General features: G+C 44.6%; 1 protein-coding gene across 2 annotated transcripts in view; it reads right to left on the reverse strand.

Moving 5' to 3' along the window:
- Positions 1 to 1,939: 1,939 nt before the first annotated feature.
- The window catches only part of TSEN54 (tRNA splicing endonuclease subunit 54), a 46,677-nt gene continuing 29,853 nt past the window's right edge, over positions 1,940 to 18,763 (reverse strand). Inside the window, exons 3-11 of one of the 2 annotated variants that reach the window (XM_063960616.1) lie at positions 11,822 to 11,885; positions 8,714 to 8,797; positions 8,307 to 8,405; positions 6,540 to 6,592; positions 5,228 to 5,314; positions 3,843 to 4,525; positions 3,547 to 3,607; positions 3,099 to 3,215; positions 1,940 to 2,220 (exon numbers count right to left, since the gene is read on the reverse strand). In XM_063960616.1, coding sequence (XP_063816686.1) covers positions 2,070 to 2,220; positions 3,099 to 3,215; positions 3,547 to 3,607; positions 3,843 to 4,525; positions 5,228 to 5,314; positions 6,540 to 6,592; positions 8,307 to 8,405; positions 8,714 to 8,797; positions 11,822 to 11,885 — 1,399 coding nt within the window. In that variant the 3' untranslated portion in view covers positions 1,940 to 2,069. The remainder of the gene's footprint in view (positions 2,221 to 3,098; positions 3,216 to 3,546; positions 3,608 to 3,842; positions 4,526 to 5,227; positions 5,315 to 6,539; positions 6,593 to 8,306; positions 8,406 to 8,713; positions 8,798 to 11,821; positions 11,886 to 18,763) is intronic. The other variant, XM_063960617.1, reaches the window with a different exon arrangement.

Genomic DNA, 18,763 nt, shown 5'->3' on the forward strand with positions numbered 1-18,763 from the left:
CCTGCATCCGGAGATCCACTTTAACGCAGAGAGAAGTCAATTCCTCCAACGAATCTGGGAGTTCCCTAGTGACCAACTCATCCTTCAGGCGATCAGAAAGACCGTTCCAGAAAGCAGCTCTCAGGGCGTCATTATTCCAGCGAAGTTCAGAAGAAATGGTCTGAAAATGAACCACGTACTGGCCCACGGATCGGGAGCCCTGACGGATGCGTAGCAAGTCGGAAGAGGCCGTGGTCATCCAGCCGGGCTCGTCGAAAATTCTTCGGAAAGACGTAATGAACTCAGAGTAATTGGAAACCAATGAATCAGATCGTTCCCATAGTGGAGACACCCAATCCAATGCAGACCCTTCAAGCAAAGAAATAATATATGCCACCTTGGACCGGTCTGTGGGAAAATTATGTGCGAGTAGCTCAAAATGAACTTCGCATTGGTTTAAGAAACCTCGACAATTTTTTTGATTCCCATTATAACGGGAAGGAGTAGGGAGTTGAAGGCGCGGACTGATACCAGCCGATGGTTGAACATTGCTGGAAGCGGCAACTGGTGCGGCTACGGGAACTGGGGCCGGAATTACAGAAGCTAAGGATGCTTGAATCTGATCCAAACGACCGGACAACTCCTGGAGGTACTGCATCACTTGCTGCTTCCTAACTTTGCACGCGGGAAGCCAAATTCTGGATGGCACTTGAGTCCGTGTTCCGCTCCCCCGGGTCCATGTGGCCTGAGTATACTATCACTGACCTGGTTTGGGAGTATTGTGGACTCGGGGTTTCTTCCGGTGACCGGGAAGAGGAACCGCAACTGGACCGCAGCAGAGATGGCCGAATATAGGTTTTCCTCATGCAGGATTTGGTCGGCAGACAGGAGGCACGTGTGGATGCTGGAGGTCTCCTGAAAGACAGAACTTGAAAAGGTGCTGAGGAATAAATAAAAAGTACCGGATGCTGGAGGCACCAACTACGCTTGTGAGCACTGGGTGCTTGGAGGCACTGAGGTGCTTGGAGGCACTGAGGTGCTTGTAGGCGCAGAAGTGCTTGGAGGCACTGAGGTGCTTGGAGGCGCTGAAGTGCTTGGAGGCACGGAGGCGCTCGGAGGCACGGAGGTGTTTGGAGGCACGGAGCTCGGAGGCACAGAGGTGCTTGGAGGCACGGAGGTGCTTGGAGGCACGGAGGTGCTTGGAGGCACGGAGGTGCTTGGAGGCGCTGAAGTGCTCGGAGGCACGGAGGTGCTCGGAGGCACGGAGGTGTTTGGAGGCACGGAGGTGTTTGGAGGCACGGAGCTCGGAGGCACTTGGAGGCACGGAGGTGCTTGGAGGCGCTGAAGTGCTCGGAGGCACAGAGGTGCTCGGAGGCACGGAGGTGCTTGGAGGCACGGAGGTTCGTCTGAAAGGGTTGGAAGCCACAGGGATACGGGAGCTCTGTAGATCACAACTTTAATAGCAGTAAAGATGATACTCAGGCGCCGGAGCTTTGCCCGGCGTCTGAATTTGATCTTCCCGCCAGCGTCTGATTGGGGAAGCGCTTGATGACGTCACCCGCACCCTCAGTGAACGCCGGGCGCACCCGCGACGTCCACACTACGTGCGCTGGACGGAGCGCCGGGAGCCGGAGACCGCCAGTGAGGACGGCCGCCCGGAGACCCAGCGCCCCCGGAGAGGCAAGTACGGCGGCGGCGGCATGACAACGAGGACTTGTGATATATAGATATATATATATATATATATATATATATATATATATTTTTTTTTTTTTTGTGTGTGCCTATCTTGCAGAATCGCACTGACTTCTGCAAACCACATGCTATTACATTTGACCCTATATGTTTTTCAAATGAATGAGAGCCTATAAATTGTAGGATATTACATTTGGACCATCTAATCCTGCAGAAAGTGGTATTTTTTTTCCCAGATAAAAAAATAAAATAAGAAATGACCATACAGTATTTATATTTTGTTTAATTCTACATATATGCATTTAAAAAAACACTAATATATATACAGCATGAATCCAAATAGCATGTTTAATTTATGGGAGCCCGCATACTCAGAAAATTGCAAGCCGTCTTCTTCAGGGGTATACATCCACAGGCAGCTGAAAGTCTTTGAAGGTATAAAAGGCTATTTCTCCGCAATCCACTATAGCAAACACGACTGGGACATCACCACTCTGATAGGTCAGGTGTTTCACAGTGCCCAATGAGGGGATCTGCTCATCAAAGCTGCAGGGGAGGACAGGTGTTATCAGTACTTGTTATATTGTATTGTACAAGGAACAGATGCCAGACGTTGTGATTTGTGTTATCTTTATGGACAGGTTGTTATCCAAACTAGACAAACAGAATGAAAACAATATATAGGTGAAGGGTAGTTGAAATTTACAACATGGGATTCTCTGAAGGCCAGTACACACTGGGAGAGATGTGTGCTCAACGATCTATCACAGACCGCTCAGCACACATCTCTCCCCCCCGCTCAGCACAGCGCGATGTGTGCTGAGCGAAGAGGGAGGGGGGGGGGGGGGGGGGGGCAGCGGGTGAAATACTCCTGTCAGACATGGAGTGGACAGGGTTAACCGATAATGGGGTCTATTCATGAAGCACTGAAAAGAGTGAAGAAGTAAGCCAGTGGACAAGTTGCCCATAGCAACCAATCAGTGCTGAGGTAACATTAATAAAGTGTATTCTATAAAATTATACGTAGCAGCTGATTGGATGCCATGGGCAACTTCTCCACACTTTTCATTGCTTCATAAACAGACCCCCTCAATCTCCAAAGGCTGCGGTGCTGAGCTGCATAACAAGATAATACAAAGTGTATAGAGCTAGAAGGTGGAGAGAATGCATGCAAACCTCTTGAATGTGTGGTGTCCAACACACCAGCTTGTACTATTCGGCAACCACTCATGCCTAACACGACCGTGAGATATAAATTTCATACTGCTCAACAGTATATCAAGGTCAAATATTACCATTAGTTGCTTTGTAAACCCCTCCTGCCAGCTGAGGACTACAGCATATCAAAGAACATACCTAAAGTGCATTTATATCATAGTATGTTGAAGTTGCAGACCAGCCGCAGATTTCACCTCACCACCTACCTGCGCACACACAAACGTGCATATGGTTTGCCTGGTTTGGATTTCTTGAACTCCGAGGTACCATCAGCCTGATACAAATTAAAGTGAATTTGTGGTAAATTCTGCATGTCCTTGGGTCTGTTAAGTGAAGAATACAAAAACGGTCAGCTTAGATGAAGTTTTTCCCTTTACTAGATGGTATTAAAAGGCTGACTAGTCCTAGAAAACATGTATATCTAATACTTAAAAAGCATTGTAACATTCACAAAAGAACATGCAAAAGATTACATACACTATGTGAAGCTGTATTTACTTCATTATAAAGTTAAGTGCAAGCTGTATTTTCGGTAATTTCAGACTAAAGTCTCTTCATTTTTACAGCACATATTCATGCTAATGTTACTTGTAGCAATTTCATAGAAACATATGGTGTAAAGTCTTCCCACTCTTTCTGTATCACCACACTTACCTCTTACCAGCACCCAGCAGAGCGGACTGACGCATCTCTGTGATCTGCTCTAAAACAGAAGCTGGATACAGAAATGCAGGGGTTAAGCATACACACAAATAACAGATAATGAAAAGAAGACAATAAGCAGAGCAATAGCTGGCCACAAATCTCATCGACTACACAAAAAAAGTGACTTGAAGGATGATGCCCAAGTTCTAACATTTTTAATGTACATCAATTTAATTTGAAAACTAATTAACCATAAAATGAAAGTGCCATGCATTTAGCACAAAAAAAAAAAAAAAAAAAATCACCTGTAGATTTCACGTGTCCAGGCATGAACAGTGGGCTGACAGAACTTGCCCAAAGATGTGTCGGTCTCACCTTGTGACTCTCACGTCCCCTTTCCAAAAGGAGTTCCTTATATTCCCTCCAATTGGTGCATTCCTTTATTTTGGGGTCTGCATTAATACTTATTTTGTACTTGCGTTCCCAGTCCAGTTGCTCTTGCTCTTTTCGGGACAGCCTCTCCCGACGCACGTTTAGTTTTTCTAACCAACGAGATATGTCCACCTGGCGACCGGTCACGTTTTCTGGCAGCAAAACAGGCTCTGGAGCAGGAAGATGGGTGCAGGGTTGATCAGATGCACAGTTTGGAAATTGGATTTTGGTGAAGTCCCACCGGGAGCTCCTCGTGCTCGTTTTACCAGTGCTCACTGTGTGTTCCGCAGTTTGGGAAGTTCTACTTTGTAATTGGTTGCATGTCTCAAGATCTTTTGTGTGTACTTCATCACCTGCTTGTCTGATTCTCAGTGGACTGTCGTCATTATCTGGCTGGCTATCACTTTTACAGCTTTCTGGCACACATGCTGTGAGCTTTGGGCAAGATGAGGAAATCTTTGTTCCTGAGCTATGTCTACTACTATTACTAACAGTCAAGTCAATATCTTCTTTGCCATTGTTGTCCAGTGTCTCTGGCTTAAATTTCACTTTTGATCTATAAATGAAGTAAAATTTATTTTTACCTTCCATTACAGTTTTCTTATTCCAGAACAAAGAAATTGCAGATTTACAGTATAACACTAAAGATGCTTTATTCAACATTTGCATTATAGAATATGTCGAATTTATTATGAAAGTTTAAAACTTATTTTATATTATATGAAATTAGGTTTTCAGATACCAACTAACCAGATCTCTCCAATACGGCATACTGAACATATAATGTATGGCAAAAGTGATCAAAAATCCATCTCAACTCATTTATGCGATTACAAATCAAAATGAGGTTTCTGGTCTTTTAAACCAGGACTATTTGCCAGTATGCAAAATATAAAGGAGTATCCTATTAGGTGTGATCGGTTTTCGGTCAATAAAACGGTGCGATTTTTGATCGATGGACATCACTGCATATTCAATTATCGGCCAAAAAAGAACCAATGATTGTGAGATATCACATAGGATCTGGAATAAGCTCTCAATCCCATGTGTTATCACGGCTCAGATGGGTGCTCCCCGATAAGTGCTGGTTTATGGGGCTTATTGGATAGCCCCCGGCGAACCTATTGGCAGAGGTAAATTACCGTTGCTAATAGGATACCGGCAATAGTATGAACCACAATCAGGAACAACTTTCAACTTGCCTTCAGCAAGTTTATTTTATAATTCGATCGTGAACATAAAAGAGGCTGATCTTTACCGTGGACTTGAACTCCTTTTGCGTTTCCGATGAGGTACAAAGCAGCTCTCCAAATTCAGCTGTCTCTCGTATGGCGACTGTATGAAGCTATAATAGTGAGAGAAAAGTGAGAGAAGCATGAAATAATTACAAAGTATAAAAGATAATAGAATATAGGAAAACATATGAAATGAGTGCGAGCTAAAATTCTTCACTTATCGCAATAATGGAGTCAAAAAGACTGTCCATGTCCATTCTATCAGCATGACAGCTCTCTCTTGTCATCCTCCCCTTCTTACAGAGCCAAGTGCTGCTAGCTATTGGATCTCTTAACTTCTCACCTACAGGCTACATTTTGGATTGTTGGAGAAAAACAGTCTTGGTCTCCCTGGGAATTCTAGTCCTGGCCTCCACTGCTGATGCTGTCAAATTTTGTACTATCCTTTATAGGATGCCTAACAAATATATGGAAATGCTGTGTAAAATTGCTGTTGGACTAGTTATGGAATAGGATGCCTCTGAGACTAGCCTATAACTGCATCACTGTGACATGTGGTGGTTTCCTTTGGACAGAAATGCCACTCATGCTAGTTGGATACCAATGAACCAAAATAAACTACTTAAAAAAAAAGCTTAAAGCCCAGTACCCACGGGCCGATGCTGGAGAGATATGTGCTGAGCGAACCGCTCAGCACACATCTCTCCTGCCGCTCAGCACAGCGCGATCTGTGCTGAGCGTGCGGGGGGAGACGGGGGGCCGCTCATTTCTCCCAGCGGGTGAAGTGAGCGACCCGCTAGCTTGGCCTGCATGCAGGCCAATCTAGCAGCAGCGATAGTGATGTGCGGGGCCGCGCTTCGCTATCGCTGAGGGGGCTACACACGGAGCGATCATGCTGATATTCTAAGCAATCTAGTCAGATTGCTTAGAATATCGCTCCGTGAGTACCCCCCTTAAGAACAAAATGCAAACCAGCAAAGGGGGGTACACACAGAGAGATCAGTGCTTAAATTCTAAGCAATCAGACTAGATTGCTTAGAACATAAGCACGGATCTCTCAGTGTGTATGCCCCACAGCGATAGCGATGCGCGGGGCTATCGCCGGTGCTAGATTGGCCTGCATGGCACAATCTAGCAGGTCGCTCATTTCACCGCTGGGTGAAATGAGCGCACCCCGTCTGCCCCCCCCCCCCCCCCCCCATCCGCCCCCCTCGCGCTGTGCTGAGCGGGGGATAAGAGATGTGTGCTGAGCCCGTCAATGATAGATCGCTCAGCACACATCTCTCCCTGTGTGTACGGGGCTTAAGAACTCCCATAGATACAAGAACGTCTCACCTTGGAGTAAAGCGAGTAACAATGTAGCCCAATCTTTTCAAATGGCTATAAACCTGCAGGCAAGCCAAACACAAAAACATGGGTAAGTGGCAATATAATTGTTAAGAAAGACTTTCACTTGTTCTTTGTTTTTTTTAGTTTCACTGTTTGCATTTGCCAAGTAAGTTACAATAATGTGTTCACACATGCAGATTATACTGTACATCAGGCATGTCAAACTGAAAATCCCAACTGGGTCGAATAATCAAGGTCTAAGTCTTGTGTGGGCTGTAAGAAAAAGAAAACAGTCTTATATACAGGTATTATTTATCATGTACCCTCCATTCCCTTCCATCATTATATATATATATATATATATATATATATATATATATATATATATATATATATATATATATATATATATATATTTTTTTTTTTTTTCTTTCTGTAATTAAATGGAAGAAAAGGAGCGCTCCATAGTGCGTATCAGTTTTAAAATTGTAGTTTATTACAACAATCCAACACACATGAGGTAAGAACACGTACCACAAGCGGCGGTATAAACCACCGTAAGTATAACAAGTGCAAGATCAATACCGGACTTCACCGTCTGTGAAAGGTGCTTCTCGGCTGCACAAAGATCCTCCTGCTAGGCCACGCCCCTACCGGTTTCGTCACTCAGGACTTCGTCTGACGAAGTCCTGAGTGACGAAACCGGTAGGGGCGTGGCCTAGCAGGAGGATCTTTGTGCCGCCGAGAAGCACCTTTCACAGACGGTGAAGTGGTACGTGTTCTTACCTCATGTGTGTTGGATTGTTGTAATAAACTACAATTTTAAAACTGATACGCACTATGGAGCGCTCCTTTTCTTCCATTTAATTACAGAATTCATTACCAACTGTGGGTATTGGTGTCCAGTGGAGCTGCAGAGTCAAAGAATCTTGGTGCTTAAGGGGATATATTGGAATCCATTTGAAAGCGTGGACATTCTCCTTTTCTACAGCTGAAACTGGGACTTGTGGTTCCACAGTAAAACACTTGCAAAGAGGACTGGTATTTGCGCATATCCTGCCCCAAACAGTCTGATATTTGTGAGCAATCTGTGAAAACCAGCATATGAACCATAAAGTAAGAGGCTAAATTTTGCTTCTTATTTTATGTTCATATGCTGGTTTTCAGTTTGCTCACAAATATCAGACTGTTTGGCGCAGGATATTTCTCTATACTCTGATATCACCTACAAGAGGACAGAGGCAGCAGGCAGGGAAATCACATACAGGAAGAAGGGAGGGGGAGGGGGATACAGTGAAAGCAGGATAATATACACAGTGTGGACTGTGGCGGGAAGAGCATCCCATGGTTGCTAACCATTTTACTAGCTGTAAATATCTCTACCAGTCTTCAGCGTCCGCATGGGCACTCTTCTCTCTCTCACGGCAGCTCGCCTCCTCCCATCAGGAGGTACGTGAGGTGACATCATCTTTGCCAGGACTGGAGAAGGCAGGGTGGGCCAATTTATTTTATAGCACCGTCTACCCACCATCATCTATTCATATGTGGGCGATGCAGGCAGAGGGAACCAACCAGAATTCAGCCTCTTCACCTGCAGCAGTCATAAGCACAGTGGGGCAGCCTCATCGTGGGTTGATGGAGGCCCAATTTAACCCCTGCTAACAGGCCGCAAAAGGACCTCTGCCCGCGGGCCGCAAAAGGATGTATTACAGGCTGCGAGTTTGACATGCCTGCTGTACACACTATCAGGAAACAATAGTAAATGCATACTACCTGATAGTGCAGTAAAGTGACTGTGCCATGGGATAGCAACTTCTCATAAGCCTCCTGGACAGACAGTGGCAGATCCTTGTAGAACAGTTGAATTGTTCCCTATGAAGATAACAGATGCACTATTAAGGGGGGTACACACGGAGCGATGTTCAGCTCATTTCTAAGCAATCTAGACCGCTCAGCACACATCTCTGGGGAAATCTCCCCGTCAGTACGGCCCTTTACACTGTGACCAAGAAGTGGTGCAATTATTTTATAATTTCTATTTAACAATGATAACGGGCTATCAGATAGGAACATGCATAAGGAGACCTCCGTGCTGTGAGGCAGTAATGCTAACCATTACACCATCCGTACAATGATAAATGTTCTCTGCACCATACACATCAGTTATAATTACTACTTACACACTCCAGTAGGTAGACGGCTTCTTCAGGTAGCAGACACTGCTTACCTCCGTCTGTGAACCCCATGGTTTGCCAAAATTTACCCTACACACAGAAGCCTTACTAATTATTCTCAAGAAATGTAAAAGACAGACATGTAGAATAAATGCATAGCCAGCTAGAAAGTAAGTAGCACACCACTAATATACAAGAAAACGTTATTTTATTGAACGAGATGGTACTGTATGTTTACAAAGGATTAGCTAATCGACCACCATAGCAATTGTCCCTGATGCCGGCCGTAGCTGGATTCTTTTTATTTTCTCATATAATATATATATAAATTATTATTAGCTATACACTTTTCAGTGAGTTCAGTATTTCCGAATACATTGCATTTTATATATGGATTTATTTATAGCCATTACAGAACATATAAAGGAGATGTATATTTTACATTTCCTTTTTTATATCTTTGATGGTATATTTAGTATTAATGAATGTTTTAATATTTGTTAGTACAGTATGTATTCTACGTTTTTTTTGTTTTTTTTATTTAAGTACAATATTTTGCTCTAAGTCTCCTTGATCCCTGTCGATATATATTAACTTTTTATTTATATAAATCAGATAAACAAAACATCTCTAGATTCAATCCGTCGTATGTTTTTATAATTAATCACTCAGATTATATGTGCTAATTAGGACCTTGTGTATATTGTGGGTGGCCTCTTTTCTTTTAAAAAAAAATCCGCTGGACAGAAGAAATGCGTCAAACAAGACAATTTCTGGGGATATTAATACTATAGTGGTGAGAGTTGCCAATAGCAACAATATAGACCACAATGTTTCTTTCAAATGATCTTTTACACATTTCACAATAGGTACAGTGTATATTATAGAGATTGTCTGTTATAATAAACTGTGATTTATTTATTTTTATACCACAGTTATATTGAATACCATATTTGAGTGCTGCGTTATTCTGTATTGTTTTCTGGGGTTGGATACCTTTTCACAGCTGCTGAATATTGCTAATTGAAAGGTCTTCCTTCTCAGCATCTAAAGGGGGGTACACACGGAAAGATCAGTGCTTAAATTCTAAGCAATCTGACAAGATTGCTTAGAAATTAAGCAAGGATATCTCCATGTGTACCCCCCCACAGTGTTAGGGCCGCACATCGCTCACGCCGGTGCTAGATTGGCCTGCATGCAGGCTCAATCTAGTACATCGCTCATTTCAACAACTAAGTGAAATGAGCGGTCCCCCGTCCGTCCCCCTCGCTCAGCACACATCGCGCTGTGCTGAGCGGAGGGAGAGATGTGTGCCGAGCGGTCTGTGATATGATCGCTCAGCACACATCTCTCCCGTCAGTACTGGCCTTAAGCTACATTACTACTTCCTTTGATTTTTCCTGTTCTATTGTTTAAGCTACAGCTTTTCTATCTCACTATTGATAATATGCCACTTAAGTTTCCACTATGCTTTAATCAATAGGTAGCGGAATTATAATACTCAAGTGTTGTATATAGTAGTAGTCAGACCTACTGAATGGAGTAGGAGAAACAGATAGGGGAGACTCGACTTCTGAATAAAGCTCTTCCAGACCACAGTTACTGTACATAAATATAGATAATTACACAATATTATATTTTTGTATTACCAATTAATAGGTCCCAGATTTTTAGGATCTAAAAAACTAAAATTAGTTTTTTTTTCAATGTTTTAGGATTTAATAGGTTTTATAATTTAAATTTAGGAATTTATACGTTGTATGAAAATAAAACAAAACCACACACATATCATTATGTTTCAAACACCGTGCCTGTATTACAGATGTGTCCTGCCCCTTCCTTGCAGCGTTTGCTCCTGCGATGCGCTATGCCACGGGAGGCTGCGATCCATTCACAACCACGGATTTCCCACAGAAGCGAATGGATCGCAAATGCGTGCGCACGTTCGCACCTGCGAATTTCAGGAGGCAGCAGTTAAGCTGCATATGCTACGCAGCAAGGCTGTAACAGGACGCATCTGTATATATGAAATACATATGAAAACTACTCATTCCACACATTTCCACAGTAAACTTATATAGTTTCAACTTAAGTGACAGAATTAGGGGGGTAATTCAGAGTTGATCGCAGCAGAAAATGTGTTAGCAGTTGGACAAAACCATGTGCACTGCAGGGGGGGGCAGATGTAACATTTGCAGAGAGAGTTAGATTTGGGTGGGGTGTGTTCAAATTGAAATGTAAATTGCAGTGTAAAAATAAAGCAGCCAGTATTTACCCTGCATAGAAACAATATCACCCAAACCTAACTTTCTCTGCACATGTTATATCTGCCCCCCCCTGCAGTGCACATGGTTTTGCCCAGCTGCTAACAAATTTGCTGCAGCTATCAACTCTGAATTACCCCCAAGGTCTTTTTAGGTTCCAACAATCAAAACAGGTAATTTTAGGAACGACCACCCAGATTACTTCATTTTAAATCCAATAGAAATTAAGTATGATATTCCCTGGTACATAAAACATTAAAGGAAACTGAAATTTTGGAGTGGAATTATAAAGGATTAGAATAGGTTAGAAACTAAGACCCCTTTTCCACTAGCTCAAAATACACGGGTAAATGCACGGGGTGCGCATTTACCCTTGTTATTTGCTAATGGAAAAGGGTCAACCCGGATCAAGTGATCCGGGAATCCTACCTGGGTAGCTAACCGGGTTGAACACAAGTTCAACCCGGTAAGCTGTGTAGTGTAAACGGAAGCCGTGTCGATGCGACACAGCTCCTGTTCACAGTCTATGGAAGGGCGGCGCTGGGAGATCATGTGATCTTCTAGCGCCGCCCCTGCCGCATTGCTAGCAGCGTCACCAACCCGGCAATATGCCGGGTTGGTGAGCGCAGTGGGAAAGGGGGCTGAGCAAGGGCCACAGCCGGGTAGCACCCGTGTCAGGCTCCCGGCTGCGACCTGTGCTTAGTGGTGGAAAAGGGGTATAAGAATCCTGGGCTTACTGATTAAAGAACACTAACCTATATTTTAAGCTAATGCACACATTTTATACAATATCACCCTATAAAAAAAACAAAAAAAACTATTAATGCCTTAATTGCCCCAGCGCACATACCGCGGGTAATGTCAGTTCCACCAATTCTTCCACTGGCTTCCACACTCCTCTTCCCAAGCTTCCCCTGAAAAGATCAAGAGGATGTTGTTAAACATCTAGAGATCTACATTGTTTTGTTTGTTGCCATAACTAGTAGATACAGTTTAAAGTAGACCTATACATAACTGAGCAGCTGTATCTTCAGCAGAAACCATACTTATGGGCCTTATACACTTAGCGATTTCACTGAAAGATATGAACGATCTCGTTTATTAATGAACAAAATATTGTTCATATCTTTCAGTGTGTATGCACCAACGATGAACGATGCGCGGCCCCGCGCTCGTTCATCATTGGTGCCGGATCATTCAAACATGCAAGCCAATATGGACAATGCCGTCCATATTAGCATGCAGAGATATGGGGCCGGGTGACGGGTGGAGTGAACAAACTTCACTCCCCCCCCCCCTCCCCCTCCGGGGCGTCCGTTGGCCATATCGGCCATCGGGCACCTCGGCGGCCAGTCACCAGGTGTGTAGGGCCTATAAAGACATTTCCTGTTTCTCACATTCATTTGACGTCACAGTAATCCCCTTTAAATCATACAAACAGCAGTTATTTGCCATAGAGACATAATTTACCTTCATTAGAGGTACTAACAAAAGTGATCCAGTTGGTGGACAATGTGAATATAGGAACTCCGTAAGTAGTCTTCAAATCCTCCAAGCCTAATTCCAACAACTAGGGGGTAAATTTACTAAGATGGGAGTTCTATTTAAGATGGGATGTTGCCCATAGCAACCAATCAGCTTCTACTTCTCATTTATCTAGCACCTTCTAGAAGCTAATACCTGGAATCTGATTGGTTGCTATGGGCAACATCCCATCTTAAATAGAACTCTTATTTTAGTAAATTTCCCCCCAGGATTCATAGTCGTACTGATTAAATCAAGTCAATTGAAAAACAGCATATGAGTAATAGAATGACGACACTGGAAATATGTTTCATTTACGGTACGGAAACAAATTCAACAGGAATTACACTATGCAATCAGGTCATTCAGCCTGGTGGACACATGGGTGGTCGTAAATATAGTGTAAAAAATTAAAGTGTCTGGAATTTCAGGTCTCATGACCCTAGTTTGTTTCATTTAATTAGAAAGTTATTTGTGTACATTTTTTCTTTGATGGCTTTATGTGTAAGGTGTGCTCACATGCTTTTTCTTTCATACTTTGCACAGGTTTGAAGATATCAGTACGACAGTCTAAGATTACTGCAGCAGGTTATCATCATTATCAGTTTAAGTGTAACTGTCATAATGGCAGATAGTGCATCACCTTTATCAAGAAGTGTGAGGTGTACCTCATCGGAACTACCAAAGAAGCATTGTTCATATAATATTGCAAACAAACAACTGTGAACATTTGTTACAATAAACACTATTCAATTCTTTGACATATTAGGCATCCCAAAATCATCCTTGTAGTCCCCCAGACCAGGACTACGAATGAGGAATACCTCAAAGCAGAAGATTCAGTGAAACAACTGCGAGAGTTTAACTATACAGCTGAGTGGGGAGCAGCTTTAATGAGTAAATTCAATGGTCTGCTAACAAAGGGTGAAGAACAGACTGTTTGTCCTTCAATGTGAAAGAGCACCGAATGTGCATTCCTGATACTGTTCTCTGTGGGCTGGCAGAAGCCAGTACATCTACCGTTTCCACCTAAGGGGCAACAATTAACAATGCTACTTTGTGAAATGTGTTCTGTACTTTAATGAACATTTGTTAGAATGTGAAAGCTAAAGACTTTACCTTTATGTTAACTAACTTTGGTCCTGTTGACTATCACAGGGTACGGACTTCACAGAATAACCCATTTTTTATTCAAAATACACATACCGTATATACTCGAGTATAAGTCGACCCGAATATAAGCCGAGGCACCTAATTTTACCACAAAAACCTGGGAAAACTCATTGACTCGAGTATACGCCTAGGGTGGGAAATGCAGCTCTAGCCGTACACAGCCCTCATAGTGCCAGATATGCCCCACAGTGCCAGATATGCCCTCATGCTGCCAGATATGCCCCACAGTGCCAGATATGCCAGATATGCCCCACAGTGCCAGATATGCCCTCATGCTGCCAGATATGCCACACAGTGCCAGATATGCCCTCATGCTGCCAGATATGCCCCACAGTGCCAGATATGCCCTCATGCTGCCAGATATGCACTCATGCTGCCAGATATGCCCCACAGTGCCAGATATGCCCCACAGTGCCAGATATGCCCCACAGTGCCAGATGTGCCCTCATGCTGCCAGATATGCCCTCATGCTGCCAGATATGCCACACAGTGCCAGATATGCACTCATGCTGCCAGATATGCCCCACAGTGCCAGATATGCCCTCATGCTGCCAGATATGCCACACAGTGCCAGATATGCCCTCATGCTGCCAGATATGCCCCACAGTGCCAGATATGCCCCACAGTGCCAGATGTGCCAGATATGGCCTCATGCTGCCAGATATGGCCTCATGCTGCCAGATATGCCCCACAGTGCCAGATGTGCCCTCATGCTGCCAGATATGCCCCACAGTGCCAGATATGCCCCACAGTGCCAGATGTGCCCTCATGCTGCCAGATATGCCCCACAGTGCCAGATGTGCCCTCATGCTGCCAGATATGCCCAACAGTGCCAGTTACGGTACTTACCCTCAGAGCTCACGAACGGGCACTTCATTTAACACACACGCCGCCGGAGACGGAGACGCAGGAGGGACACAGGAGAGCTGCGCGCTGTGCCCTCCGTGTCCCTCCTTCCACTGACTCGAGTATAAGCCGAGGGGGCTTTTTCAGCACAAAAAAACGTGCTGAAAAAGTCGGCTTATACTCGAGTATATACGGTATATGGCTTGAGCACATAGTAAAAGTGGTCATATCATAATGATTTTTGGTACACATAATTTTCTGATGAAATGTATCTCTGCATGAGTGGGTGAGAGACATATAAACAGTTTAAAATAAGAGCCACTCTAATAATAATATTATATATACACATGCATACATACATACATACGTATAGATTAGATCAATATATCTATATATTACACACATTCAAAACTTTTGACATCGCAGCGCAAAGAGCATGATTCTCTGAATCTCTGAGTGAGAAATTTTAACAAACTGCAGGTGACAAATCTGAACATGATCACAACAAAAATAAGAATTTACTTACCGATAATTCTATTTCTCATAGTCCGTAGTGGATGCTGGGACTCCGTCAGGACCATGGGGAATAGCGGGCTCCGCAGGAGACAGGGCACATCTAAAAAAGCTTTTAGGTCACATGGTGCGTACTGGCTCCTCCCCCTATGACCCTCCTCCAAGCCTCAGTTAGGTACTGTGCCCGGACGAGCGTACACAATAAGGAAGGATCTTGAATCCCGGGTAAGACTCATACCAGCCACACCAATCACACCGTACAACTTGTGATCTGAACCCAGTTAACAGTATGATAACACAAACGAAGTAGCCTCTGAACAGATGGCTCACAACAACAGTAATAACCCGATTTTTGTAACAATAACTATGTACAAGCATTGCAGACAATCCGCACTTGGGATGGGCGCCCAGCATCCACTACGGACTATGAGAAATAGAATTATCGGTAAGTAAATTCTTATTTTCTCTAACGTCCTAGTGGATGCTGGGACTCCGTCAGGACCATGGGGATTATACCAAAGCTCCCAAACGGGCGGGAGAGTGCGGATGACTCTGCAGCACCGAATGAGAGAACTCCAGGTCCTCTTTAGCCAGAGTATCAAATTTGTAAAATTTTACAAACGTGTTCTCCCCTGACCACGTAGCTGCTCGGCAAAGTTGTAATGCCGAGACTCCTCGGGCAGCCGCCCAGGATGAGCCCACTTTCCTTGTGGAATGGGCCTTTACAGATTTAGGCTGTGGCAGGCCTGCCACAGAATGTGCAAGTTGGATTGTACTACATATCCAACGTGCAATCGTCTGTTTAGACGCAGGAGCACCCAACTTGTTGGGTGCATACAATGTAAACAACGAGTCAGATTTTCTGACTCCAGCTGTCCTTGAAATATATATTTTTAATGCTCTGACAACGTCCAGTAACTTGGAGTCCTCCAAGTCGCTAGTAGCCGCAGGCACCACAATAGGCTGGTTCAAGTGAAATGCCGAAACCACCTTAGGGAGAAATTGAGGACGTGTCCTCAATTCTGCCCTGTCCGAATGGAATATCAGATATGGGCTTTTGTATGACAAAGCTGCCAACTCCGAAACTCTCCTGGCTGAAGCCAGGGCCAACAGCATGGTTACTTTCCATGTAAGGTATTTTAAATCTACCGATTTTAAAGGCTCAAACCAATGAGATTTGAGAAAATTTAGAACCACGTTCAAATCCCACGGTGCCACTGGAGGCACTATTGGGGGTTGTATATGTAGTACACCTTTGACAAAAGTTTGTACTTCAGGCACTGACGCCAATTCCTTCTGGAAGAAAATTGATAAGGCCGAAATTTGAACTTTAATGGACCCCAATTTGAGGCCCATAGACAATCCTGCTTGCAGGAAATGTAAGAATCGACCCAATTGAAATTCTTCCGTTGGAGCCTTCTTGGCCTCACACCACGCAACATATTTTCTCCAAATGCGGTGATAATGTTGTGCGGTCACTTCTTTCCTGGCTTTAATTAAAGTAGGAATAACTTCCTCAGGAATGCCCTTCTCTTTTAGAATCCGGCGTTCAACCGCCATGCCGTCAAACGCAGCCGCGGTAAGTCTTGGAACATACAAGGTCCCTGCTGAAGCAGATCCCTTCTTAGAGGTAGAGGCCACGGATCCTCCGTGAGCATCTCTTGAAGTTCCGGATACCAAGTTCTTCTTGGCCAGTCCGGAGCTACCAGTATTGTTCTTACTCCTCTTTTCCGTATAATTCTCAGTACCTTTGGTATGAGAGGCAGAGGAGGGAACACATACACTGACTGGTACACCCACGGTGTTACCAGAGCGTCCACAGCTATTGCCTGAGGGTCTCTTGACCTGGCGCAATACCTGTCCAATTTTTTGTTGAGGCGAGACGCCATCATGTCCACCTTTGGTTTTTCCCAACGGTTCACAATCATGTGGAAAACTTCTGGATGAAGTCCCCACTCTCCCGGGTGAAGGTCGTGTCTGCTGAGGAAATCTGCTTCCCAGTTGTCCACTCCCGGGATGAACACTGCTGACAGTGCTACGACATGATTCTCCGCCCAGCGCAGAATCCTTGCAGCTTCTGCCATTGCACTCCTGCTTCTCGTGCCGCCTTGTCGGTTTACGTGGGCGACTGCCGTGATGTTGTCGGACTGGATCAACACCGGCTGACCCTGAAGCAGCGATTTTGCCAGGCTTAGAGCATTGTAGATCGCTCTTAGCTCCAGTATATTTATGTGAAGAGACGTCTCCAGGTTTGACCACACGCCCTGGAAGTTTCTTCCCTTTGTGACTGCTCCCCAACCTCGTAGGCTGGCATCCGTAGTCACCAGGACCCAGTCCTGTATGCCGAATCTGCGGCCCACTAACAGATGGGCAGTCTGCAACCACCACAGGAGAGACAACCTTGTTCTCGGTGACAGTGTTATCCGCTGATGCATGTGCAGATGCGATCCGGACCATTTGTCCAGCAGATCCCACTGAAATGTTCGTGCATGGAATCTGCCGAATGGAATCGCTTCGTACGAAGCCACCATCTTTCCCAGGACTCTTGTGCATTGATGTACTGACACAGTTCCTGGTTTTAGGAGGTTCTTGACAAGTTCGGATAACTCCCTTGCTTTCTCTTCCGGGAGAAATACCTTTTTCTGAACCGTGTCCAGAATCATGCCCAGGAACAGCAGATGTGTTGTCGGGGTCAATTGAGATTTTGGAAGATTTAGAATCCACCCGTGTTGCTGAAGCACTACTTGTGTTAGCGCTACACCGACTTCCAGCTGTTCTCTGGACTTTGCCCTTATCAGGAGATCGTCCAAGTAAGGGATAATTAATACGCCTTTTCTTCGTAGAAGAACCATCATTTCGGTCATTACCTTGGTAAAGACCCGAGGGGCCGTGGACAACCCAAACGGCAGCGTTTGAAACTGATAATGACAGTCTTGTATCACGAACCTGAGATACCCTTGGTGTGAGGGGTAAATCGGGACATGTAGATAAGCATCTTTTATGTCCAAGGACACCATGAAGTCTCCTTCTTCCAGATTCGCTATCACTGCTCTGAGTGACTCCATCTTGAACTTGAATTTCTTTATGTACAGGTTCAAGGATTTCAGATTTAGAATAGGCCTTACCGAACCGTCCGGTTTCGGTACCACAAATAGTGTGGAATAATACCCCTTTCCCTGTTGTAGGAGGGGTACCTTGACTATCACCTGCTGAGAATACAGCTTGTGAATGGCTTCCAAAACCGACGTCCTTTCTGAGGGAGACGTTGGTAAAGCAGACTTTAGGAACCGGCGAGGGGGAGACCTTTCGAACTCCAGCATGTAACCCTGAGATACTATCTGCAGGACCCACGGGTTCACTTGTGAGTGAACCCATTGATTGCTGAAAATCTTGAGTCGACCCCCCACCGTTCCTGAGTCCGCTTGTAAAGCCCCAGCGTCATGCTGATGGCTTTGTAGAAGCCGGGGCGGGCTTCTGTTCCTGGGCAGGGGCTGCTTGCTGCCCTTTCTTACCCTTTCCTCTGCCTCGCGGCAGATAAGACTGTCCTTTTGGTCGCTTTTTATAGGAGCGAAAGGACTGCGGCTGAAAAGACGGTGTCTTTTTCTGTTGGGAGGGGGTCTGAGGTAAAAAAGTGGATTTGCCGGCAGTTGCCGTGGCCACCAGGTCCGAAAGACCGACCCCAAACAATTCCTCTCCTTTATATGGCAATACTTCCTTATGCCTCTTGGAATCCGCA

The sequence above is a fragment of the Pseudophryne corroboree genome, chromosome 3 (assembly GCF_028390025.1).
Source record: "Pseudophryne corroboree isolate aPseCor3 chromosome 3, aPseCor3.hap2, whole genome shotgun sequence".
NCBI classification, from domain to species: Eukaryota; Metazoa; Chordata; class Amphibia; order Anura; family Myobatrachidae; genus Pseudophryne; species Pseudophryne corroboree.